This window comes from Solenopsis invicta, chromosome 16, assembly GCF_016802725.1.
Source record: "Solenopsis invicta isolate M01_SB chromosome 16, UNIL_Sinv_3.0, whole genome shotgun sequence".
Taxonomy (NCBI): Eukaryota; Metazoa; Arthropoda; class Insecta; order Hymenoptera; family Formicidae; genus Solenopsis; species Solenopsis invicta.
In genome coordinates, this window is record NC_052679.1 from 714,061 (window position 1) to 741,062 (window position 27,002).

General features: G+C 39.3%; 1 protein-coding gene across 2 annotated transcripts in view; it reads right to left on the reverse strand.

The window, feature by feature from the left end:
* Positions 1 to 3,315: 3,315 nt before the first annotated feature.
* LOC105196071 (frequenin-1) overlaps positions 3,316 to 27,002 on the reverse strand; it is a 79,210-nt gene continuing 55,523 nt past the window's right edge. For both annotated transcript variants that reach the window (XM_011161799.3, XM_039459154.1), the window contains one exon: positions 3,316 to 22,483. In XM_011161799.3, coding sequence (XP_011160101.1) covers positions 22,316 to 22,483 — 168 coding nt within the window. In that variant the 3' untranslated portion in view covers positions 3,316 to 22,315. The remainder of the gene's footprint in view (positions 22,484 to 27,002) is intronic.

Below are 27,002 nucleotides of genomic sequence, written 5' to 3' on the forward strand. Positions count from 1 at the left end.
GGAGAATATTGTATATATATTCTAATGGCATTTCCCTCTTTATTTGTAAAAATTTCAATTTTTTAATTTTTATTGCTAAAAATGTATCGTTGGGTTTTTCTTGTGTTATACAATTTTTATTACATAATGTTACACTGTATGAATATAAATTTGTATTTGGTTATTCTTTTATTAAGTTTATAAAATATTGTTAATGTGCTTATTGAAATTCTTACGCTGCATTTGTGTCATGAAATTTAAAATAGAAATTTATCGACAAAAAAAGATGTCAACGCTATCTTTTGTCTCAATAAATACGTCTTCGCGATACCCGAATAAAAATATTGCAAGAAGAAAAGTCGAAATTGCAGACAAATCGTTGGCGTGTTGTTGGCGACAAAAAATTTCATCTCTCCATTTAACCACCAGCTGCAACGTCAAACAAGAAGCACAGAGACGACGATCAGTCCATTTTCCCGGCCGCTGCGGGCGCGGCGAAAGGACGCTGCTTCTTGCTGCAGCCCCGACAGACTGATAATCACGGCGAAGTAATTAGTAACCGAAGGAATGCAATTGAAGCACGCCGGAAATTGGAATCGGCGAGGGAGCAGTCTGCCATTCTGCCGTCGAAACTCGCGTCTCGGGATAAAGTTTCGTGCTCGGTATCAGCAAAAAAGATTTCTTTAACGACCAAGGAAGACTCGGCGAAAGAAGATTCCGCTGCTCCTGGTATCCGGGACAGGGATGCGACATGCCACAAAGGGAGACGCGAGGAAATGGCGAAAACTGGCGAGGTCGCGACGTCGCGCAGTCAGCGGGACGATTCCGACGGAACTGCGAATGACGGAGTTGGGAGATCGCGTATTCCAAATGCGCGATTACGGGATCAGGATGGGACTGACCCGGTCCAATCGGAGCTGCGGGATGAACTGAATTATCGGTTGACGCTGCATGGGTTGGAAGTATGCGATTCCCCGATCTGCGGGAAAGGGACTCGGTGACTCAGAGAACGATTATGTTGCAGACCGAGGAGAAGCGGCTGAAAGTGAAAATCGCTGAGATGGCTATTCAGGAAATTCGATTCAGAATCCGAGCTCTAAACGAGGACATTCGGCGCGCCGACGAGCTGCACGAGTTGCATCTGGCACTTGCGACGGCTCAAGCGGTAAGTCGAGTCGAATCGCGGACACAAGCGCAAAAGTGCATTCTCCGAGATACTGTCATCCGCAATCAATAGTTCTATTATTTTTTATTTATTTATTTATTTTTTTTGTTATATACACACGCCAGTCGCATCATTCGATTTTTCGCGAGAAACCCGATAATCCGATGTCTCGTTCCAGCGAAAGGCTATCGAACATAAATCTACTGTAATCGTTAAGGAAAATATTTTTTATGGAAACATATTTCCGTAATACTCTTTTTTTGCAATATTGTTGTATAGATACTTTATAGCATCAATATTATGCGCGGAATGCATTTCGTAATTACCCAGATGTCGTTTGAAATTTATTTGTGGTTTTCTCGCAAAAATAAAATTCTTTCAATTTAATATTTACATGACAATTTTTTTTCAAAAATGTAGAGAAAATCTAAATAACTTTTTATTCAATATTTTTTGTACGCATGCAAATTAAGAGGACTGCGGGATCAGATTGCTTGCAAAAATCGTACTTGTCTTTGACAATTTTTTGTAGCGTACTGAATAAATATACAAAAGTGAAATTTTATTAGGAATATTTATACAGTATATAAAAGAGTAGAAAAAAACTTTTTATTTGACAAGTATACGTATGTATGTATTAGATTATTCCATTTTAATCAATTCAGTCCATTTTCTTCAAAATGATTGATGACAAAAAATGTTATTCATAAAAATAGACCGTTTTTGAGGGAAACGCATTTATTTATTTCGTCATGTTGTTTCTTTTCTAGATAGAGACATAAAACAATGTGAAGCTCACTGCCGTTTTCTAAAATTAAATTATACGTTCTTTTTATATAATATGATTTCTAATTATAAAGGTATTAAGGTAAAGTTATCGATAAATCAATAGTTTGAGATATTTTATATTTTATCGTACCATATTTCGACATAAAATATATAATATAAAATATTTTCGTGATCCCAACTATTGATTTTTAGATAATTATACTTTAATACTTTTACGCACAGAATAATGAAATAAATTAATTGATATAAAGAAAACACTATTTTTATTTTTAAAAATGTAATAAAAAAATATGTAATTTAAAAAAAATGTAATTCTTTAAAATAAATATATAATTCGCTTTTGTACTTTTACTCAATTCGTTATAAAAAAATGTCAAAAATTTTCAATGTAATTACTTCAGTTCCCATAATGTCTACATGGTCAATACCAATTAAAAATACTGCATCACTCCACAAAAAAATACAAACATAAAAAAACAAATATACTTAAGAAAGACGAGATTTAAACAATTAAAAACAAAGGCAAAGGCTAATGAGAGTCAACGCGGTTAACAATGCGCTCAACAACGTCAAAAATTCATTTAGAATTTAGAAGTAACGCTGTGAAAAACATCACGTTACAGTGAAACGGAATCAATTGTATTTCTATGGATTAAAAAAGTTTTACTGAATTACTATCCGTTGCTTCACGGATTCTCGTTTGGCATTTTGGGAGGGATCAAACTATCTCCTCTCATATTATACACGGTGGGAAATTTGCACTTTGGGTTCAGCAAACCGTGAGTGACTCTGTCCGCACACCGAACCCACGATGTCCTGATATTTCAATTAAATTTTTGTTGTTGGAACTTATTATTAAACTGACGATGACGATGACAAAGAAGAGTCGAAACGTTTGAACTTGTATATAATAAACAAAGAATATATGTCCATTTTTGATGTGTTGTAGGCATTGTTAACCGCGCTGACTCTCATTAGTCTTTGCACTTATTTTTAATTGTATAAATTTAAAACATTCTACTTTTTCCGTTATTTCACATTAAAATAAAACACTATTATAACAGCATTAAAATAAGATTTCATAATATTATCATTACGCGTGCATATTTTTTTTCTTTAAAGTAACGACTTCCTTGTTTCCATAAGTGATGCAATACTTGATCGGTACTATACAAAGATGAGAAACAGCAATAATTTATTAATTAATTGAAGATAAGAATATTTATACTTACTATAAATTTTAGAGGTGACGCATAAATATTTTCTCTTTATAAACAGGATACTCAAAGACTGCATGTTTAAGGATTATATAATTCTACAGGAAGGGACAGCAGCTGGAAAGGTTCAAGAATAGGAAAATATGAGAAGAGAAAACAATTGTATGTGCTTGAAGTTATTTTTATTAATCGCCATCATATCGCATGTCACGATGTCGTCATTTAGAAAAAACGCATGGGACCATACAAAATAACAATGCGCTTAGATTTTTGTGGTAACCGAGCAACGTCTCGAGGTCGCGTTATCTGTTTGCATTCGCTCTCTGCTTCCGTTCTTTCCTCTCCTCCTTCTTCTCCCCCTTTTTTGTCTCTGTTGCAGGATCAGAGCAAGTGCAACCATTACAACGGATCGTCGATCGTACAACAAACTACGGAACAATAATTTTATATCACCTAACAAGACGCCTTTTGTTCCATCAGCACCGCGCTCCCTATCCCTTATAATCGTGCATTTTCTTTCCTCCTTCGTTAGACTTTCCGTCATCTCGCTCCATTTTCTTCGCTCCGTACTTAGTATTTCTCCTCGTATTTAGTGATTGTTAATAATTATCACAGAAAGTTCGTAAAACAATGATTTTGCCGTTTATTAAGTGTACGTGTCGTGTTCTCCTTCCGTGTGCACGGAGCGGATGCAATGTCGAGTAGTGTACGCGCGTGTACGTGTGGACAGTATGTGTTTATGGGCGTGTCTCTCGAGAATGTATATTATGCATTTAGACGGAAAAGTTTCGCACGTTGCTGCAAATATAGTAACAGTAGTTAGCGTTAGAGTACATACTAGCGGTAATAGTAGCGGTACAAGTAGCGATAAGTATAACGGTACACATTAGAATAGCCTTCGTGCATCTCGCACGCTTAAGAATAGCAATATCTTACTATAGTATAGAGAATATACTTTTTTTCCTTTTATTTTTAACGTTATCATCGAAAAGCCGCGCACTTTTCGAGGTCGCCGATGCGTAAAACAAGTGGAGAGAAATAGAGAAAGAGAGTGAGAGAAAAATAGAGGGAGAGTGAGAGAAGGTATAATTGTGGAGAGAAATGTCGGAAAAAACTCACGCTTATCCCAGAGCATCGTATCTCCGTTCAATTCCATTGCAATTCCGTTTAGGTTTGTCCGCGCCCTCCCAGGGCGCCTGTCCTCGGAAGTGACTAGGAAACGTATGAATAATTCACGGTATTAACCGTCGTATTTACACTTGGCAATTTCGCAATACAGTCCAAGTAGTATATATTTAACGCGGGGATGCTTATAACTTAAAATCCGCTCCCATGGAGTGAAACTTAGGATTAGTACATCGAGAGACGGTCCCTCAAAACTGTTACTTTTTCCATCTGTATTTCTTCCACCGTTGTAAGTCTCAGAGAAATATAGTTGAACGATATTTTCTTTATTTCAAATTTTTCAATGTTCAATATCAAATATAATATTAAACTTGTACTAAGTTATCGTTGAACGAAGTATAGGAATTTCTATACCTGCCAATAATTTGCACTCGTGCGCATTGATTCAAAAATTTATTTCAGGTCATAATAATCTTTTGATAACGTGACGTATCAAAAAAGGGGGCCGCGCTGAAGCAATAGTCTCGCTAAGAAAAGAATTGTATCAGGGATGGTCAAAGAAATCGTTAAATGAGAGAAGTGGTAACAGTTCTGGGTACTCTATATAATCGCGTGAACGCTCTCGTTACGTCAACCTTCTATAACTCACAATAAAATAACGTCCTAACATCTATTTTCACGCTACCGTGATAGATATATCAATTCATGTATCTTTGTGAAATAACCAACGCCTCCCGGAGGAGTAATATAGTCGGAGTGGCTCAATAACAATCGGGAAATGGGTTACAGAAGGTTAAGCCTCACAATCCTTCTCGAGGCACGTATAAAGCTGCAACTGATTTATCTCTGGCTATTAATAAAGAAAAAAGGAAAAGCGGGAACGAGAAGGCCGGAAATACGGAATGTAGATCTTGAAAACTCTTATCGAAATCTGGCCGTACGCGTCGAATCCGATCGAATCTGATCACCATAAAAGTGCCGTTTATTTTCGCGAGCAGTGGAAATACGGGCGAAATTCGCGAACGCGTTATCGCGAAATCGTGATAAAAATTCCAAATCTCGGAGGCCACCGTGACGCGGAGCGCAATTCCATTCCAGCTGCGCTCGGACGACACGGCGACACGGATAGCTCGCGGGATGTGATCGTCCGACAGCTTTATCCTCGAAAGCGCGCCTTTTGTCTCCGGTGGCGTGTCTACCGCCGACGACCCGCGTCTCAAAGCCTTTGTCGCAAATTAGAGGCGGATGCCGAGCGCTCGATTGCGGAACGCAGACATCCGCGGGAAAGCCATTCTACGAAAATGACTAATTTCTCGTTCGCGCGGTAATATGGCGAAATTAAATCGGTTACCGGTGCAGCGGCTTTAAATTAATTATCGTAATGCGCTTGAAGGGATTCAAACCGATTGCCGCGTTGCATTATACGCGGCGATAAACGGTCACAGGTACGAATGCGACGCTGAGACTTGTTTGCCGGATTAAATTTGCATTGAAAACGCTTATTTCACAGCCATTAGCGCCATCGAAATGGAATTGAGTCGAGTCCAAGCGGTTAAAATTATGTTGAATCGTAAAGAATAAACTTGCGCAACGCGATGCAACAGATATTCTATCACGCTCCGATCTCGCGCGCGCCCGCGCGCACACAATAAATGCGCGAGCCCGCCTAACGAATACAAATGGAATAATTATCCCGGGCCGATAGTTACGTAATAACCCCGGGGGGGTCTCTTTCTCTCTCTCTCTCTCGCCGCTATCACTTTTCTCGCTCGGTGCGTTTATTTTTACCACTTCCGTCATTCCGATCACGCTCGGTGTTCGGTTAATCGCTAATCACCAACGGCGTGTAATGGCGCCTTTCCTGAACGGCCGCTCGCCAAAAGACGTCGCGCCGCACCGCGCCGAGATGAGCGTAGAGAAAATGGGGAAACATCGCCTGGAGCAGGCACGTTGGGCTTTTTGATTTCCTTTCGTGCTTTCCTTTCCCTCAGCACTTTTCGTCGCGCGCCGTTTACCTCCGCTCTCATCTCTCTTCTCCTCCTCTTCGCGAATTACGAGGAGACTTTCAGTTCTCTCACAAAGCGTTCACTACGAGAATTCAGTTAACACGAAAAGCATCTAGGAATTTTACTAAGCGAGGTTCGGCTCTTACATTTATGCTTCCCGTTGAAAATTGTAAAAATTGCTTAAAGACGATTTTTTTTTTTTTTTCGCTTAATAACTCCTTATACGAAGGTAAACTTAACCCGATGCACACCGCTTCGTCTTCCCGTTTCTCTCTCACACTTTTTCGTTCTCCGCGTTAGTCTCGGGGCCAAGAGTCCATCGGCAGAGTTAACTTATTGCGCCAGAGTAGAGAAACAGTTTCAAAAGTGAAGGGGGAGGGGGGAGAGAAAAAAAGCCGACGTTTATAAGAAAATAATCAGAGGGTCGCGGGGGTGCCCGCGGATATTGGAAAAGCTAAGCTTGCTGAAGCTGATGGATTATTTTTTTTCTCATTAAACGTTTTTAAAAATTTCTCTATTTTTCTCCTTTTCCGCCTCTCTTCCTCTCGCTCTCTATTGTGGCGCATGATTACCTCTGCTGGCGCAATCTTCTCCCACCTGACACGCCGCCGCCGCCGCCGCCAAGATCGATCGCGCGAAACGCCGGCGATAAAAATCCCGACGGAAAATCGCGAAAATTCGCCGCCTCTCTCTTCCCCGACCGAGGCCGGTGACAACGATGTGCGTTCCCTTCGATCTTACAACTTTTGACGCAACAATGTTGCGACTGCGTCGAAGCGAAAATCGGACGTGTGTGTTAGAAAAATAGAACTTTCGATCGCGCCGTGATAGCTCGGTAGGAAACGAAGAGTTACGGGAAGGAGGCCCTGTTGCTGAAGCCGATCGCTGGGAAATCATCGTCGGCACCAATTTGCCCCGACCGGGCCGTCTCTCGTACGCCGTCGGCGAAGTGATTCACCACCACGTCGCCGAGAGCCGCGTGGGTATGCGCGTCGTCGTCGTCGTCGTCCACAACTTGAGCCGAGTTGCACCGACAATCTGATTTAACTAACTCCAGGTCAGTGATTCATTATCTTCAGCTAGATTATAATTCCACTTAATGCGAGTCCTTTGATAAATTTGGAGACCGGATTTGATTAACGCTGATGACATGAAAGTTATGGCGAAGTAAATTTTACAAGTGCAAATAAGATAACGGGGTAGCATTTATTTTCCAAACTAATCTCGGGCGCGCTTTATCTCGAGGGGACCTTAATTCGCGACATGGTTACCGAGGCGCGTTCAAAAATTCTCCAAATTTATCGGGATATCGCGGTGGAGAGGCTCTCGCGAGTAAACGCCGCGGAGGGAAAACGTTAAGGTTTCATGTTAATTGATGGTTGGTGCAACCACAGCTTTTAACGCTCGACGGCAAATTAAAAAAATCTGCGCCACGGATCTAACAAATTAGATCGTGTTCCACGATTATTGCTAAGGTTCAAGTGATATCCAGGCCGCGTACGCGGAGCGAACTTTAAAACGCGCTTGCATCCGTTTTTTACGGACAGGTCGGAGTGAACTGGCGCGGGCGCGCCGTTAGCGCGTTCGTGTTTGCACTTGCCTTTTCCCTTAGGAAAAATCGCTCTGCTCATCGCAAAGTGAAGTCGTACAGTTTCTCGCTCCGATGTTCGAGGCATGCTACAAAATGATAGTTTCACGCCCGCTCGCTCGGGCAACGTCCACAAGTTTCCGCGAGGCGGGCACGCACGCGAGTAACACGAGTAATCGAGAGTATCGTTAAAGTCTTAACGTGTGGAGTAGAGTGTTTTTCTTTTACCAGCAAAAATGTAGAGTGTCTTAGTACAGTGATAGTAACGTGAAGTCGAGAGAGCTTTTAAAGCCTTACCTTAGCGTAACGTACAAGTATAAAAATAACGAGCTGACGACGAGATTCGTCCGGAATTTCCCCCGTGCGAGTAACTTTCAAAGTAAGAGACTGAAAATGCGCAAGTGAAGTCCAAGCGACCGTGACAAGGAATCTCTCTAAAGATATTTCCACTAAACGCTATTCTCATTTTTTTTTATGGCGCTACAATGGTTGGTATAACAGTAATATATTTCTCGAATACGAGTCTACAGTGTACGAACGATGAAGGACACACACACATACTCCCGGACGACTTTGATATTTCCTGCTGCGCAATTCGAGCCGCGCGCACGTTTATTACGTTACCCCAGGATTAATGTGGACGCGACGTCCTATTAGAATTCTCACGCAAAACGAAATCTCATAATTACCTTTATTAATTTTGATTTACTCTCTGTTATACCGAGAAATCGGCTACTCGCCGTTCACGGTATATACGTAACATTTGCATTAATCTGAATACCGCGTACTAAATCGCGATGAAAAAAAGATAGAGTTTTCAACACAGCCGTGTAAAACGGATGCTGTGACGCCCTAGCGTAACGTATAGCGAGGCGCGGGAAACGAGAAACGAGGGTTTTTTTTTGCGTGTTCGATGACGAAGCTTCTCAAATAAATCTTGACGACATAGGGCCCTGGGTTGTAGGATAAATTTGCACGCCGCGCCGGCGTAAAATACGCGTCATGAAATGGTCGTTATTTAAACGAGGACTGCGCAGCGCCTCTTAATGAGAGGCGCGCGACACGTGTTGATTCTCGCCAATATTTATATTCGTATTAGGGGAGCTGGCTCTCTGTGCGCGCCCGTTCTCTCGAGGCGATTCGCGTGCGCCAACATTGCGGATGAATTCTCGCTGTTGTTTGCCATTCAAGGTTGATTAAATGCCAGGGTGCGCGTGACAATTAGAGCGGCATCGCGGGCCGCAACTACGAGAATCAAATGTTAAAGCTGCCGCTCCTCCTTGCGTGCTCGCTTTCCACTTTCCACCGCGTACGTGGCGCCCCGCCAACATTTGTGCGCGACTTTGCGTCTCGTCAGCGGACAAGATGGTCTGTTGTGCACGAGCGGCACACTTTCCGTCTCTCCACGCGTCGTTGCTCGAAATGTTTTTCGAGCTTCGCTATCGTTGCTTTTGCACAAACTATTTTCCTTGGGTTTATAAATATTATCTTTCGCCGGTTTGTACCGCGAAGAGAGAGAGGGAGAGACGGGAACGATAGTTACATCGATTTGCGGTCGTGTATCTATCGGGTGGACAGGTGAAGGGTAGAAACCGTACATGTGAAAAGCAACGATGGGTATCGGGACATTAGGATCGTATGTGCGGCGCTACGTGGGAATTTATTTGTTTACACTAGGGTTCAAATATTGAGGGAAGTTTGACAGCCGCGGGCACTTGGCAGGGTCCTTTCCCCGATGCTGGTGCACACGATGTGGAGCGGAACTCTGACACCGTCGTAAAGTTCGTAACGTCGCGAAAGTTAGCGGAGCAATTCTCTCAATTGAACGGATATCGGGAGCGGGATTCTGAATGCTCTTTACCCCCGAGTACCGGTATTCCCTGCATCCGCGTATCGCGCTCGCTCCACTGAGACGTAAGCGTTATTTTGAGAGGGGATGAGTTACGTCGAAATATTCTCCCGGCATCGATCCGACGACGCAACGGCTAAGCTCGCGCGAGCGATTACCGCTTGTTCGTGCCAGCTTCACTTCGCCCCGAGAGTAACTTCTGCGAGAGAACGCGAAACTCTCTCGCAGTCGAGTCGACCGGGATGATTGAACGGAAGGGCGGGCAACTTGTCGGGGACTTAAACTTAAGAGCCTTATAGGACGCTCCAAGTTCCAGCGGCGGCTATCTGCTCGCGTCCTTGCTTAAATCCTGATCGACGCAAACATGACAAATAAATCCTCGAGGGACGGGCGCGAGTTTAACGTCGGCAATATTATTGTCGCGGAAGCTCCATTGCTCTTCGCAATTACGCTCCATGTCAACAAGTCGATGTTGTCGTAACGGCGATTCCGCGTTTCACCAAATTTTATTTTCCCCGTCTTTATTGCGTCGTCAATTGAAAGAGAAGCAAAACATTGTTAAGCATCGTTTGCTCTTAACTCTCTTTTAAGGGGATGCTAAAATTATCATGTTCCACCGATCAAACGCGAATTTCTTTCAGCACACTATTTTTCTAATTGTACTTACAGATTTAAAAAACCTTTTTCTCAATTAAAGGTCGACTTTACGCCGAGAGAGGACAAAAAAAATTAAGAAACTTAAATTTGTTTTACCTATTCTTGACCTAATATGACGTTTATAGCTATCAACGTGTGCCAATATTTGCTTCATATAAAAGTTTTGCAGTCTGTTTGCACAAAATGGAAATGGCCCGAGGTTTGGGTTACACGATAAAATAACGTTGCGTTCTCAATTTTTGGCTTGGATACTCAACGTGAAAGATTAGTGTGCTTGAAAATTTGCGCATCTACATGCGTGCAATATTGCTGCGGCGGGATATAGTGACGTATCGATATTTCGTAAATCGTACGTGTGTATTGTAAGTCGTTGTTCAGTCGATAAAAATATGTTCACGACTTTAGCATCCCCTTAACAACTTCCCATTTCTTCATGATTGACGGCATTAGCTGACGTTTTCGAGGATGGCGCTTAAATCCGTATCTCGCGACATGATAAAGTATCCCTCTTGAAGCGATGCGTCATAATCCCTGACCTGCGAATTATGTAAACGCGAGAATCGCGACCAATAGTCGCGGTGAGCTCGCGCGCTTCCTAGGAGAAAATGGATTGCAGGTAATAACGTTAACGCTGCGCGCCTCTCGGAGAAACGTTATTTGCCAGTATCATCTCTCCTCGGCGTGGCGCTAATCCGATTTGATCTCGGCGAGAGATGCCGATGGGCGGCGAAAAAAAGGGACAAGAAAGGTGGCGAGAGGGGAGGCGAAGGAAGAAAAAAAAATTGTCGCCGGGAAGTTTGCCAATATCGTGTCGTTTCACGACGCCCGTCACGCGTGCAGAGAAAACGTCCGCGCCATTTCGCTGAAGTGCATGCAGCAGCACGCGTACGTGTGTGCATGTGTGTGTGTGTGTGTGTGTGTGTGTGCGCGCGCGTGTCTTCCTGACTCTGCGGGCATCGTAAATAAATATTTGACGCGGCTAAATAATGGGGCGCACCGATCCGTAACGAGTGATTGATATCACACCGGCGTGACGACGCCATGGGTGGGCGTCGGATCTCGCTATCGACGAATTTCGGGATATCGGTCCTTTCGCCGCCAATTAATTACGACCTCGGGGTCCGCTCGAGGAGAATTGACTCACCAAACGGTTTGAGAGGAATGGTTAATATTTGTTTATGAGTAGGTCGCGCGCGGCGCGGCGGTGTATGTATGTACGTGGCCGGATGCAAATTTCACGATCCCAGCTTTGCTTGTCCGAATGGCGCGTTTTGAAATCATAATATAAATGAAAGTGCCGACGTGCATCGTCGGACTCCTGAAAGGGATAATAAGCGTCGCGTACACGCGAATTCTTGAATGTCTTTGAAGCGCGTTGTCGAGCTGCGCTACGAGCGTACAAGCACAATGCGCCGAGGGCGTAATGGCTTTCGAGTTTATCATGGGTGTAATTAATCGTCGCTCTTGGCTGCTGATGTATTGCAGTATGCAAACATTTATCCCGGAATTCGCTTCGCCGTTGTTATCGCTGTGCGATTTTACTTCGCTGCGAAACTGGAATCGTTAACCACATTGCTGCACGTTTGTATGCGCGTTCACCAGCGCATCTCCCTCAATAAAGAAACGGGAGTGAAACAGGAGAAAGAGAGAAAGAGAGAGAGAGTGGGGGGGGGGGAGGAAGTAAGGCAAGCGTGAAAAGAGAAATGTGCCCGCGGTGGCAGGGCGGCGAAAAATGTGTTCGATGGTTTTCCGACGAATGGAAACGTGTGGAAAGTAAAGGGTGCGATGAAAAATAGCGTAAATTTCAGCCGGCTGTAAATTTTTATTCGCGGGGAAATCTGCAGCTAGTCGGGCGGCGAAATTAACGACGGAATGGGAAGTGAAAAACGTTCGTCGTCGAGCAACCGAGGAAAATGAGTTTTGCGAGTCGACCGCCTGAAGAACCGGAGGCGCCTGCTTGGCCATCGTTCAAGTTTTATTCGGAAATAAACTTATCCACACGGTCGGTCACTGAAATTCTTGCCACGTGAGAAGGGACGGTGGTAAAGTGGAAAGGGGTGGAAAGGACGCGGATGTTGAAGGTGCAAGCACACGCGCCGTGAATTTATGGCGAGCCGACGCGACGCGACGCGATGGCAAGTTTCGCACGGTTGAAAAATTAAGAAAAGACGAGATGAAATGCAGATGCCTGTGACGTCGGATGTTACAAATTTGGCAACGCGACGGGGATAGATGGGACGACACGTGGGCGCTGGTGACACGCGATAGATAAAAATTGCAGAAGTATGGATGGTGCGGCGGCGCGTTTCTGTAATTCAGTAATTTTAACATTTTGTAAACACGATTCGACACGAGTGACCTGGCGCATTTCTTTTCTTTGAAATATTACAGACGAATAGCGGTCTTTAACCTTTCTTTGAAAAAATTTGATACACTATTCTACACTGTTAAAAAGGTCATGAAATTTAGCGTATTTTTAAATTTTGCAAGTAGATTAAATTTAAAGTATTTGTTTACTGAAAAATATGTGCAAGGAATTTGGTGCACTTTTGACGACATTAAGTTTTTTAATGTTTAAAATTTGCTTTTGTTACGCTATATTAAATTTTGCTGCGTATTTTTAACGATATAGGGAAAAAAGCTTTGTGCGTTGCCAGCCGGTTTCGTGCTTTTCAAAAAATTTGTAGAAAATTGTCTTGAATTATAAATGGCCCTATTGTATATAGAATGTGATTGTTTTATATTTGTAAATTTTTACTTTTTCTTTATTTTCAAACTCTAATTCTCATTTATATTGAAAGAATCACGAGGTATTAAAAAAAAAATCAAAATTTACACGATAATATTTCGAGTTAAAATGCGAGGAACATCGCTATCATATTTTTGTTGAATGTAATCAATAATATTGAAAAATATTTCTTATAATTAGTTTCAATATTTTTAACGCTACATACATTTGTTGAAAAAAACATTATTTAAAATGTAAATATAATATATCTTCAATTTATGTCCATTCGTGTATATTAAAATACATCATTCAGATCACTATATAACTCAACTTTTTGAACAACTGTACACATAAATTTTTTTTTTTTATAACAGTTTGGAATGCCAATTTTTAAGTATGAAAGTATTTCTTCTTAAATCATTTTTTATTCAAAGTTATGAAATTTTATATGATAACGTACATTTCTCTAATTTTGGCTATTAGTTATGAGACTGATATATAATTATTTTTTCAATTAACTATATAAATACTTTCCAGAGATATTAAATCATATGTAAGAATCACTGAAGAATTTTCACAACCGACTGTTGCTAATCTTCGGTTGTGACCAAAGATCTCCGTAATTACAATACATATCCTTATCAATTTTCTTATTAACCAAGTTGATTTAAAGCATATAATTATTACGTGCTTATACGTACGTAAGATACATCGCATTGAACGATTTGAACATTTGAACTTTTTACCGCGCACGGCGCGCATCGATTGAAGCACTCGCAGTTCGTCCGCCAACTTCAGATCGTTAAAAAGCGCGAGGCGTGTCGCGAGTCGCGCATATACTCGAGTATTAACAGCAAGTCGCGATTGATTTTTTATTAGTAAAACGTGCGTTTCGCGGAATTCGCGCGATCGAAAATTGTGTTAATATTGTGCCGAGTACTGAATCCTGTATTACTCTCCTCCGCTTCTCTGTATTTTCGAACGAATCGTCACGTCGCGTCGCGGCGCGTCGTACAGTTAACCTACTTTTCACGCACGCATTGCCGCTCGTTCAACGCGCGCAGAAAGGAATCTTAATCTTTGGTCTGTTTACACAGACGCGTTTGAACAAAACACTCGTTTGATTAGTAATTCATAAAGACGCGCGTTCGCGCTAAATAGCGTGTGCACGGAAAGCAGGCGACGACCGGTATTCTTCGATTCGGCGTTCCTAACCCTAGCGTGCCGCGCGCGGTAAACCAGAGTACGGTTGTTGTTCCCATCGAAATTTTCGACGATGACCAACGAAACGTCGTAGAGGCGCGACGAGAACGAGGCGGTCCTAAATCGTGACACGTTTAATTGGGAATTATCGGTCCGCGTGATTAGTTCCTGTATTCGTTGCGTTTCGCTAATTAGCGCGCGCGCGCGCGCGCGTGTATGTGTGTGTATGTGTGCGAGAGTGCCATGGGGAAGCAGCTCAAGCATCCACGTAGGATTCCGAGAGGAGGAGCTGGCCTGGGTGATGTCGGGCGACCATTGGAGGCGGCGAGGAGTGAGTAACCTATCTTTCACTTATGTATAATTAATTAATTTATGTAACAACACATGCGTGCATGTGTGTGTACAATCGTTTCTTGTACTCACAATCGTGTGCACGACGGTTTTTTTGAACGTATGTTGTTTTTATTCAAGTCTGTTTAACTCGACATATATTTTTATCATCCATATCTATCATTATACCTGTAAAAGAGTTAATGAAAATTAACTCAAACGCGAATGACCTAATCGTTCATGGAGAAGGTGTTTAAAAGCATCGTGTGCACAAAGTGTTAAGTACTAAACTTTTACACGCTCAGCTTTTACGATTGAAATTCGTCGAGCGTTCGGAAAAATGTCTGCGTCGAATCGCGCGATAAATCTCGCGAAGAATTTCGATATAGTTCGCTATTTTGTTCTCGCCGGGGCGGGAAGGAGGTTGCTATGCGCGGAGCAAGATGGTGTTTATCGCAATGCGAATGTTAGGCGAACTATTCGGGATTCTCTGTGCGCGCGAGTGATTGTATGCAGATTCGCGTAACTCTGAAAAAAGAATTAATAGCGCAATACGAAATGTGTGCGAGTATTGTAAAAAAAAGTCTGATACCAAATGTATTTTGTTTGATAAATATTATAAAATATAATTATAATGACCAATCGTTTGTTCATATTCATTACACTGTTAAATGTCAAAAGATCAAATTTAAATCAATTTTTTGAGTTAAATATTGACTTTTTTGTTATTTCTAATTTCATTTGTGTCGAATTTATTATTTTAACACAAAACATTTGATTGAAAAAACTTATTTCTATAGTTAATTGCTTAATGTTAAAGTAAACTCATATTAGTATACACAATAAGTAATAAACTAAATTTGAGTCATATTTAATATATTTCTTAAGTTAAATTGTTCAACTCCATTGTTTTAATTAAATTAACGGTACATTAAGTAACAGCAATAACAATGCAGAATTTCAAAATAACTCAAATGGATACATTTCGACATATATTACGAATTTAACATATAGTACAATTTTGTTTGTAATAACCGGACCATTTGATGATAATTACTATTTTGATTAGACTGACTGAACATTTGATTGAAATTACTTCACCAAAGCTTTAGTAGCTTTCATCTAGACTCGATCGTTATTATCAGACTTTTTTTCAGTGTATCGAGCAAAAGCGAACAAGTCGGGGTGATTCATGGTATTTCATTTTATTGTTCCACACACGTTTGACACCTACGCGCGAAATGAATACGCGGTTCTTAAATCACGCGAGATAATAGTGGAGTTTTACTGTTTTAAGCAGCGATTTATTTTGCGGACTTGCGATGCGACGAGTACATTTTTGCGAAAAATTAATATTTGTCTATTATGCCGGACCAGTCCGTTCAATTATGCTCGTGGAGTCTATTTCTGCGCTCTAGTTCCAGGCGCTATCTCAGGTGCGTGAAATTTTTTTATCTTTTTGCGAGCACATATGAATACGCGCGCGTTATTTAGAGCAATAACACGCGCTTTGCAACGCATCTCGCATTTACGTCTCTAGAGGCATTCCCGAGCTTGTGAATTTTTGCTGGTTACGCGACGTTTTTCTCGTACAGAGTCTCATTCCTATGTAGGTTGGAACTCGTATCTTCTTTCGCTTTACAGCCACCCAATTGGAGAATAGATATAGCGATGGAAAAAGATACGACGCTGCTTTGAAAATTCAATGGCACACCGTGAATTCCAGCCTTCCAAAAGGCGTCTTTTCTTTATTCAACTTGGCAAACTTATCTTTTTTTTTATCTTTACGTTAAAACATTTAATTCTTCTTTGGCAGCGGAATTCCGCAAGCACACGTTTCGTAAAGTCGGTTTAAAATTCACTCATCAACGTGATTGCGTTCTTATTCATTTCATTTGTTTTTACCGACTGGATAACTTCCCTGATAGCACAGAAAGGTTTTTACAGAGATATAACATTGAAACTTTTACGTTCCGTAATGTCTCTAAGATATTCTTACAAGATTGTTAATCAGTGTCAAAATTGCTTCAATTCTCAAGACATATTACAAAAATATTACAAAATGTTACATTTGGATTTAGTGAGATCACTGTAATTCTCTTTGACTCCATTTGCAACACATTTGTAAAAGATGTGTGCATATTTAACATATAAAAATATGAATTCAAATCACATAAAGTATCGATGTTATTTCTAATAAAAGAATAGGATGTCATCGTGATAGTAAGAATATACATACGTATCTTCTCTATTCGGAAAATAAATCTAATATGTGCATTTTTTTTATTGCAACCACGTTTGTGATTTTTTAAATCAGAAATAACAAGCAAGAAATAATTTTTCATGTGATTTGTTTTAAAATAATTTTATATATTAATTATAAATATTATGTGTCTCTTTTTTTTAAGACAAATGCTCTTCCATCTCAGATTCAACGTTAAGAGCGACGGCTGTGCACGAGCTGACATGTACATTTTCAGTGAACACTTCTCAGCAAGGCGCGCGCAGTTATTGATCTCAGAATCTTTGCATGTTTTTTTGTAATGTTGCGAAATACATTGCAGAAAGATTTCAAATCTTTTTAAGGTTTTAAGATTTTTTTTTTATATTTTAATCTTTAAGTTTTCAATCATGATGGCTGCAGAAATATTGCAATTGCAACGTTCCAAGAAAAGATGGTCTCAGAGACATTACAAATGTGATGATATACAATTGAGCTGTAGAATATGTCTGCAACATAATTGAAACTATCTTTTTGTGCTACCAGGGTTAATTTTCCGTTTTTGTGCTTTCGCAATTTTAATTACTCCGCCCGTCTCTCATTCCTCGCCGCATTATACACTGAAAAAAAGTGTAATAATAATGAAGCTTTGATAAAATAATTTCAATTAAATGTTTGATTAAAGTAATTAAATATTTACTAATATTTAGTAATTATATTAATAGTGACCAATTGGTATAATATAATGTAATTACTAAATATTATTAAATATTACTAAATATAATTACTAAACGGTTACTAAATATTGCTAAATATTTAGTTATTTTAACTGAATGTTTAATTATAATTACATATTTCATCAAAGCTTAGTAACTGTCATCTAGGATTAATTATTATTATCAAATTTTCTTTTCGGTGTACGTAAAATCGAATGATAGTAGCCGCGCACGTTATGGAAAAGAAAATAGAGACTTAGCGGATCGTTGTCTCGTGATGGTAACTTCGCTACCCGAAACCTCATTTTTACGCGCGAGAGCGTAAGCCAGAGAGCGTCGTCATGCAGTTTCGGCGGTAACCGTGTTACATATTGCATGGTCTGCACCGGACCAAGTGCCTATGCATTTTTCATAAGTCGTCTGGTGATTCTTTCGGGGTTTATTTTACTTGCCGCTATTTCTGTCCGAGCGCACGTATGCCTCCACAAAATATTTTCCCAATTTCCACGGCAACAACTGCCCTCTGTCCCTCTCTTTCTCTCTCTCCCTCTTGCGTGTAAACGTCGGTTTATTCTTTAAATGGATCTCCGCGAGCGCGGAGTCACGAACCGCGGCAAGATTTATCACCGTGCCACCCACCTCTCCCCCCTTCCCTCTCGGATCTCCTCATTGTCAAGAGGAATTCATTCTCGCGCGATTCCGCACCTATAAGAAATGCCATCGGCATAGCCGGTCGCGCACCCTCGCCCACGCTTGCTTTTCACGTCTCTCCTCCTTCTTTCTCGCGCGATTCTCGCACTTTTGTCTGGCCCGTTCTCTTTGTTCCACCGCCCGTGAGCTCCCGACCGCATCCGTATCCCGATTTCCGCGGAATGCAGAACGTTATAACGGATCGATCGATGAGAGACGTGGCGCGTCTCTATCCACTTCCACCCGCGCCTAACTCCCTTTAATCGTCCTTGGCGCTCTCGCTCTGTCACGTTAGATTTCCCTCTCCCCCTCCCCGCTCTTATCCGGCGACCATCTGACGCTCTCTCCTTAATATCGGAGAATGGGAGAGAGATCCGAAATTCCGATAAATCCGTGTACCAATAATGTCACGTCGCGCTTGCCAACTAAATGCAAGTCGTTATCGCGTTTCGCTACTCTCGCGTCGCTTTATTGTCTCCTCTACACATCGCGCGATTACGGAAAATTACAAGTTGCTTACCAACTTTCGACGTCGAATCGTTTCCACGTTCGTCTTAACCGCTTCCGTCGCGGAGACGGACCGCCCCCGAGATGACGAGCCGCGTCCTCTCTTTCAACTTAATCACCCTTGACGCTTTATTTCAACCTGATATTTCTCTCCCTTCCGTTTCTCCTGTCTTTGACTTCGGTTTAATATTCGACGGAGACACGTCGCGATGATGATTAATTGATCGCCATTGTGCGAAGAATGCAGATTACCGTGCTCTTTCTGCCTCGTCTCTTTTTTTCTCGTGATTTTATATTTCAGGTAAAAATACTTGTTCCAAATGACGCCGGGCACTCTTTTCTTTATCGATCGTTAGCTTTATTCCACTCGAGTCATCTTGAATATGAAGATTTAGGTCGTTGAAGTTGGAAAGTGGAGCATCAAGAACGTCGATGACTGCGATTGAAGAGATTGTGATTAAAAAGTGGACCCAAGAGAATAACAATACAAGAGATCCACGAGGCAGATGCAACTTTGCTCATTAATATTCGACGATCGGCCGCTATTATAAACGCGGTACTCGCATTTAATAAGATCATCCATTAATTTCATTGGTACCGTTTTCTCGTATAATTCTGTTTGCGTAGCTCCTGATGAATATCATTATGAGAGCCACGAAACCAATATTAGCGCAACTTTTCCTACTATAATTAAGATATATAAGCGACGTATAATTACACTTCACATTCACTATTGAATTTATCCCCTCGCGCTTTTTTTTTCTCCGATTCCATAACCCGGCAAATATTCCATTGATAATACGCGTGCCGCAGCTGGCGAATTGAACACCGGCGACCACCTCGTCGTGTAAGTGACGTAAAACGCTCATTAATATCGGAAAGCAGATTGCCATTATTCATCTTCCCCCTTTTTGCTTAGTCACCGTCTCCGTATCTCCGAATTTTTGCGCATGCCGTTCTAATGCCGCGTATTAGGCAACGCGGGAAGCTGATACGGCGATTTGTTAAGAAATCGCGCGCAAATGACGCCAGCGTCAAATCGACTGATCGCGGCAATTTTGTCAGCGGCACGCAATGCTCGTTATTCCTCGACGCTTTTTGACATTTGAAAATGAATAATCCCGTGCAGTGCTACTGGGTAGATATAAGCGTTACATAAAGTAGCGTTACATGAAAGTCCGCGTTAATATTCACGATTCGACGATTGAATTCGAAATGACGAGGAAGGAACTCCGCGCAATCCTTATGGAAATTGGATTTCGGTGGAATTGGCTGAAAATCTGATATATTGTACATCCTGATAAAAGTCTCTCCGTGAGCGCTCCTCCCAATATTTGATTTCTACGAGACGCTATCTCTCAAAAGTGTTTAATATCTTATTTTCAACGATGCATTCCTATTTTATTATTTACATATTAAAAAAGTTTTTACTGGCTATATTTTTAAACAAAAAACTATAAAGACGACGTTGATATAAGGACGCGTTTCACTTAATGCTCTCAACGTTCTTGGAATTATTTTATCCTTATTGAATATTAAACAAGGACAAATAATGCTCGCGAACGTTGCGAGCGTTAAGTGAAACGCGTCTTAAGTCAATATTGTAATGAACGTTGTTGTCTCATGTCAATTAATTCAGGATCTAGAATATGCTATTTTCAGATGTGTTTGTAGGACGTTGGGTTGAGTGGCTTAATTCTCTGAAATCGCTCTCTGAATTATTATAATAAATATCGCGCCAATGCGTAACCGTGGAAGGAACGTGTAACGCGCAAGAACACTGTAACTAACTGAATGTATGTCTGATAATGAGGTTAAGAATTTAATAGACGACAATTCGAACTAATCAAAGTGTAGATTATTGCTTCTGTACACTAGATAATGCGTCATTAACAAGATTAATCATAAAAATAATTCTTGAATTAATTAAGTAGGCGTGCATCTTACGGTCAATAATACTATCAGAGTACCAATCAATACTGATAATATTATTGATCCCGTATGGTTAATATTGATAGATTGATTTTGAATATTGACAGTGTTCCAAATTTCTTGATTCTCGAGCATCAGTATCACAGTGTGGTAGGGATATTGACAGTAATTCATCGACTGTGTAAAGAGGACGCGTCAATATTTTCGTCAGCTCATAGTTAGACAATGAATGACATAATCGTAGAAATAATCTTAGGTTGTAAAAATATTGATGCACACTGTCGATATTACTGATCGGAATTATTGATCGTGTAGGACCCGTTGAAAGTAAAATATTGTGATCTTAGATACTTGACAAATGGCGTCTCGCCGAGGTCAAATGGTCACTTATTGGCGGTCGTAGAGACTGTTCATCATTGGTGACAAGATATCAAACACAACATACGAAATTTTCAGCCAATTACACCGAAATCCAATTTCTACAAGGATTGCGCGGGGTCCTTTTCAATAGAACGCGCGCGCGATGTATATAAAAAGAAAGAGGAAAAATAAAACAAGTCGAATTACCACTGCGCTATTCATTGTCGCAAAATTTACATGTTTCTCTGGACTCTTCCGCTCGACGTTATTGAAATATCCACGGGCTCATTGTGTCCCCTTATTTTGTTTGCGGTCGCGTTCGCTACGCACAAAGTCGCACAATACGCGATCAGCTGTCCACATTTGAATGCTTTTCCCTGCGGCAATTTCTCTCCGCTACCCGCCCTCGCTACCGTTCTCTTTTCCGCTCTTCTTTCCTTTTTCCCTAATGTGAGGCTGCGCGCTTGCAATAATCGGAAATAGCCGCGGCGAGCCTTGTTGAAATTCCGAGCGGCGTGCTCGCGTCGAGTGTATTCGAATTTTACTCGTTACCCGTATTATCGTGACGTTACTTTGCCAACGGAATAATGGAGCCGCAGAGGAGGAGCAATGCGACAAAGGAAACTGCTTTCGAGGGAACCCGCCCCGAACGGGGATGCTCCCTTCCGTGATTCGTATGTCTTCATTGTTCGCACTATAACAATTTATTCGTAGTCCAAGTCCTGCATGCTCTCTAGCTAAAAATGTAATTCGCCACGTGTCCAGTCTCCTTGAAAGCTACGACTGCTCGAACTGCTAGACATCTACTGTTACATTAGCATCGAGATTCTCGAAATCGGATCGTAAACGAAGACGGAGGGATCGATTCACCAACGGGGAACGAGAACCGATCTTCTCCGAAAGAGCGAGAGATACGTACAGTGTAGAGAGAAAGAGATCAGTATAGAGTGAGAGAGTAGAAAAGAAGTGGTGGACTAGCTCTTCGACACGAGAGAAAGATCTCTTCAAAAATATTCGCAAATCTCAACATCACCGACGCCTCGCTCCTCGTTCACGTTATTGCCTATTTTATTCACACGTGCATGCCAAACCGCGCGGATGTGGACTTGCCTTTTCTCCCAAGGTCTTTTCTCGTCGGCCGATTATCGAGACGAGCGGCTCGCCCAGCTCGACGTCACACATAATTACGATAATGACGACGTGGAGACTCCCGTTTTCGAAGGATCGTGTGCCGCCTGTGATGAAAATTGGGGTTACTCGCCACCCAGCGAGAGCGCCTGGACGATCCTCGGGTCGGCCTTGCTACCCTCCCGGAATTCCTCGAGCGTGAGCTTGTCGTCGTGGTTTTTGTCCATCTGGTCGAAGATTTTGTCGACCCTTTTCTGTGGAGTGTTCTCGTCCTCGGCTTGCGGCTGCTGTCCCTGGAACATCCGACGTTGTTCTCCGCTTAGAGTTCCGCTGATCAATGGGAGACTATCAAATTGCCACTATACTCTTACTACAGTGGGCTAAAATACCTCTTTATTGCACGTTACGAGACTATAAATAGCATGCCATTCTTCAAACTAGAAAGAAAATACCGAACCAATTTTTTTCCCGATAAAATAGCTTCTATAACCAAATATGAATGTAATTATATATAAAATGTATGCACGTATATATATTTTTTCTTAAATAATTTCTGTTTGTGTATACGAGAAAAATAATAAAAAAGATTAAAAAATAATTACAAGGCTAACTTTAGTAATGTTCTTTTTAATATCAAGTGAAGTTTGAGGAAAATAAAAAAAATTGCCTTTATATATTCATATACATATAATATACAATAATAATTATAATAATAATAAATTTCAAACTTACAGTACAATTGTTAATAATAATAAAAATATAATATATAATAATAATAATAAAATTGTATACGTAATTATACGTAGAATATTGCATAACGTAATTTTACTTTTTTAAACAAAATGTGAAAGTTATTTTCTAATTAGTTTTCTTATTATTTTTCTTAAATATATAAACATTATACAAGAGAAAGAAAAAGAAAAGATATCCGCATATACTTTTATCTATAATTATATACATTTATATATTTAATTATGTATAGAGACTCTTATTGAATAAAAAACGTTAATTAGTTGGAAAATGTCTGCCTCTTGTTAAAAATTTATTACCACTTGTGACATATAGAAAATTTAATTCCCATTATCGTGAGATTTTATCGTTACTACGACAACGCGCAGAAAATGTGATGAGAGATTTCACTATTCGTTAATACTTTATTGCCCGAAACCCATTACTGATAGTGCTGAGAGATGATGATTCACGATATTGATTTTTAATGCATTCGTTTGATCCCATGGGTTTTAATTGATATCGGTTGATCCGCGCTAATTCTCTACATTGCGATTTGGCTTTATCAATTGCGTTCAATCGCATTACACAGCTTGATCGGGTTTATTGTTTTAAAGTCGACCGTCAAAGTTTCATGCGCTTTTGTCGACTGCCGACCTGCATGGTTATGGATTATCATGTGCATGCCCCGCGGGTATGCATATAATATGTCACTGTATTTCTCTTGGATATTAATATTAACGAGACTTCGAGGTGATTAATGGCGAACCATTGTCGCGAGACGGATTTGCCGCGGTCGCGTCGAATTTTACCTTAAAATCTGCATGGGCGCGCGATATCCGCATAAAACAACCTTATGAAGCGTTGAGATATTTTACCAGACCTCTCGAGGGTTTTTGCTGCATATTCTGCGAGTTTTTCGCATCTCGGTGGAAGTAACGTAGTTTTCATGTAAAGTTTTGACTCAAAGTGCGTAATCATGAATGTGCGCGACTTTGTAATTTAATTAGTGTCACAGAGAAAACTGCACGCAATTCGCCAGATAGTGTAGATTTCTTACGCATTTTAAGGCGTGCAATCTCAAATAAAAGGAAATTAAATCCACACGCGAAAAATACGGATTTTTTTTTAACCGTTTAATCTTGTTGCATTACCAAAATAATTATGTAGGACGCTCAAGCATGATGAGCGATGCTGTAAAAAGTTTGATTATTCTAACAACCAACTTGAACGTTCTACATAATTAATTTTCATGGTTCAACGAAATAATATTTTCAGATTAAACTTACATTTTTAGCAAAATTGTTTACAAAATTGTTCTTTCCATGTGTACTTATAATTTATTCTTTATTGAATCAATTCAACTCGATATCGATCTTAAAACATAATATGATTTAATAAAGCTATCTTGAGAATCAATTTAATATTTGTAATGTTATATCTGTCGCGATTTAAGTGAGAAACTCAAATGAACTTTGTCTTAAAATAAAGCTTGAATTTTTTGTTTCTTCTGATTTAATAATCGAATCTAAAGAGAGACGTGATTGGAGAAAAGATTGCATTTAAATAACTCCAGTTTTAATGTTGAGAAGTTGCACGATGATTTATATGGACAACTGGATTTGAGTTTAAAAAACAGATTTTTAAAAAGTGACAACAAGAAATTGTAGAACACTACTTTTTGTTTTCATTTTTGTACAGCAATAATGTTGGACAATAATATTCTTACATTGCATAGCAATCAGTAAACAATTCACGATTATTTGGAAATCAATTTGCTGTTTGCAAACGTATATCAACGGCAATCAAATGAGTATTTGATTGCCGTTGATATACATATGTTTTAAAGAGAATAAAGTTTATCTTCTTTTTAATCGGAAAGCATTTATGGAAATAAATTTGTCTTTATTATTTTCTTCTATGTTTTTGCGGAAAACCTCAAAATTATGAGATGTAATTTCAATAAATCGATAAAAAGACATGAAATTAAATTATGATATTTTTTGCAATGATTTAAATTGTTCTGATTTACTTGCGATTAAAAATTAGAATATTTATAAATCATATTTTGTAAGTTTAAGAAAATTATTTATTTTTATTGTTTTTAGTAAAAATTTAAGAAAAAATATTAATAATAACCAATTAATTTATACGTCATTGTTTCAATTAAAACAAAAATAAATTTTTTAATTTAAAAGTTTCTTGTAAATTCAGTTTTCATCAAGCATTCAAATTTTTAAAAATACTTATACTGTTTTTGGAACGTAAAAATTTACAGAAAAATAATAAAAAAAATTAATTTTTAGTTTTAATAATATAATAGTTTAACTTACAATTAGTTATTAGTACAAATATGATAGCAAATTTTAATTATTACACATAGATTATTTCATATTTAGTTATGTGTTATATCAAATAAATTACCACATACTTATTGAAAAAGAATTTTTGTAATAACGGGTCTTCAGATGCTCTCAATATCGAGTAGGAATCGTTATCTTAGACGATGCTTAGGCGAGTCCGTAAAGTGCGCGATATAGCATTGTATAAAAGATAATATTTGTTAAAGTTACCAATTTGAAATAACGGAATATTTTTAGTTCTTAATATGTTAGGTGTTCAAGACGACACTAGATGTGAGTACGTGACTTTGGCGCTTGTGTCGAATGTTGAAATGTTGTGTAACGTGTCACCACGTTATTATCCTTTGAAACGTTTGATCGTTTTCGATTGTTACAGTTCACGATTGCCGTTTCGAATTAATTAACGATTAATTAACTCCCATTAATGACTTGCATGTATCACACCTATTGGCAATAATTACTTAGCAGATTCTCGCGCGATTCACTGAAGTACTGAATTTAAAATCGGAATTGTAATGGAGAACAGAAATTATTTTAACTGCTCCTATATTCTTTACCATTCCGTTGCGATACTTAATTAATAATTACTCTCTTAACGTCACTTGTGGATTACATCATTTCGCATCGCGTTTTGTGACTTATTCGCGAATTCTAAAGCAAAAATTTTATTATTATCGGATTGAGAGCGCAGAGTTATATGCGAGAACGATCAGTACGAACGATTCAATTAATGGGGACTCGCTACATATCAATCGTTAATTAACTCGCGATGCATCGAACTAAATATTCAGCTTTTGTATATATAATAAATTTTTTATTGTATAACATATTTTTTAATAATGGATTTTATAATTCAATTTTACACAGACGAATTGTTCGCGTACTTGGAGCTTTTTTGGAATGACCTGATCAGGACCTTGACACCAATAATTGGATTCTTAATCTGAAATATTTGGCATCTCGATACCAAAATGAAAGAAAGTAACGCAGACATTGCGACAAGTTAAAAAGTTAATGTGCGGCGAATTTTATGTATAAGAGAAATGTGATTCAAAGAACAAAGTATCGCGAAACGGTTCGTCGTGTCTCAACTACTTTTAACTTCGGGAGTGCCGTAGAAAGTGTCTCGTGATCGTCGTGTTCCTTATTATGTTGAATAATTAATTTGCGGGTGATTATAAGTAATAGTACTTTCGCGAGTGTTGTGACTGAAGAATGAGAAGAAGAGGCTTAGACGGTATTGAACGTAACAACGGAGAGTAACGTGGCGTGAGTGTATTATTTATACATTAAATTTATTTAAAGAGGAATTAGAGAAAAACATTTTTCTATATAAAATTTTATAATGAAATATACTTGAAAAAAATATATTTTTTATAGTTATTAAATTTTTTCAAGCAATTTTTTAAAGATGATTATAAAATTTTATGCGTTTAATTATTATTTGTCATTAATCTTCCTCGTTTATTTGAATAATTTAAATAAAAATGAAAACGAGAGAGAAAAAATTTTATTTATATTTATTTATAATAATATATTATAATTTTATTTTTATTATTATAATATTTATTATAATATTTTGTTTACACAAGAAGTTATACTTTCAAGAAGCTTTTTAAAAATTATATAAATATTTTATTATTATAAATATTAAGTAGAAATAGAATTTTATATGTACGATAATTATTTTTATATATCTATATTGCGTTTATGTTACTAT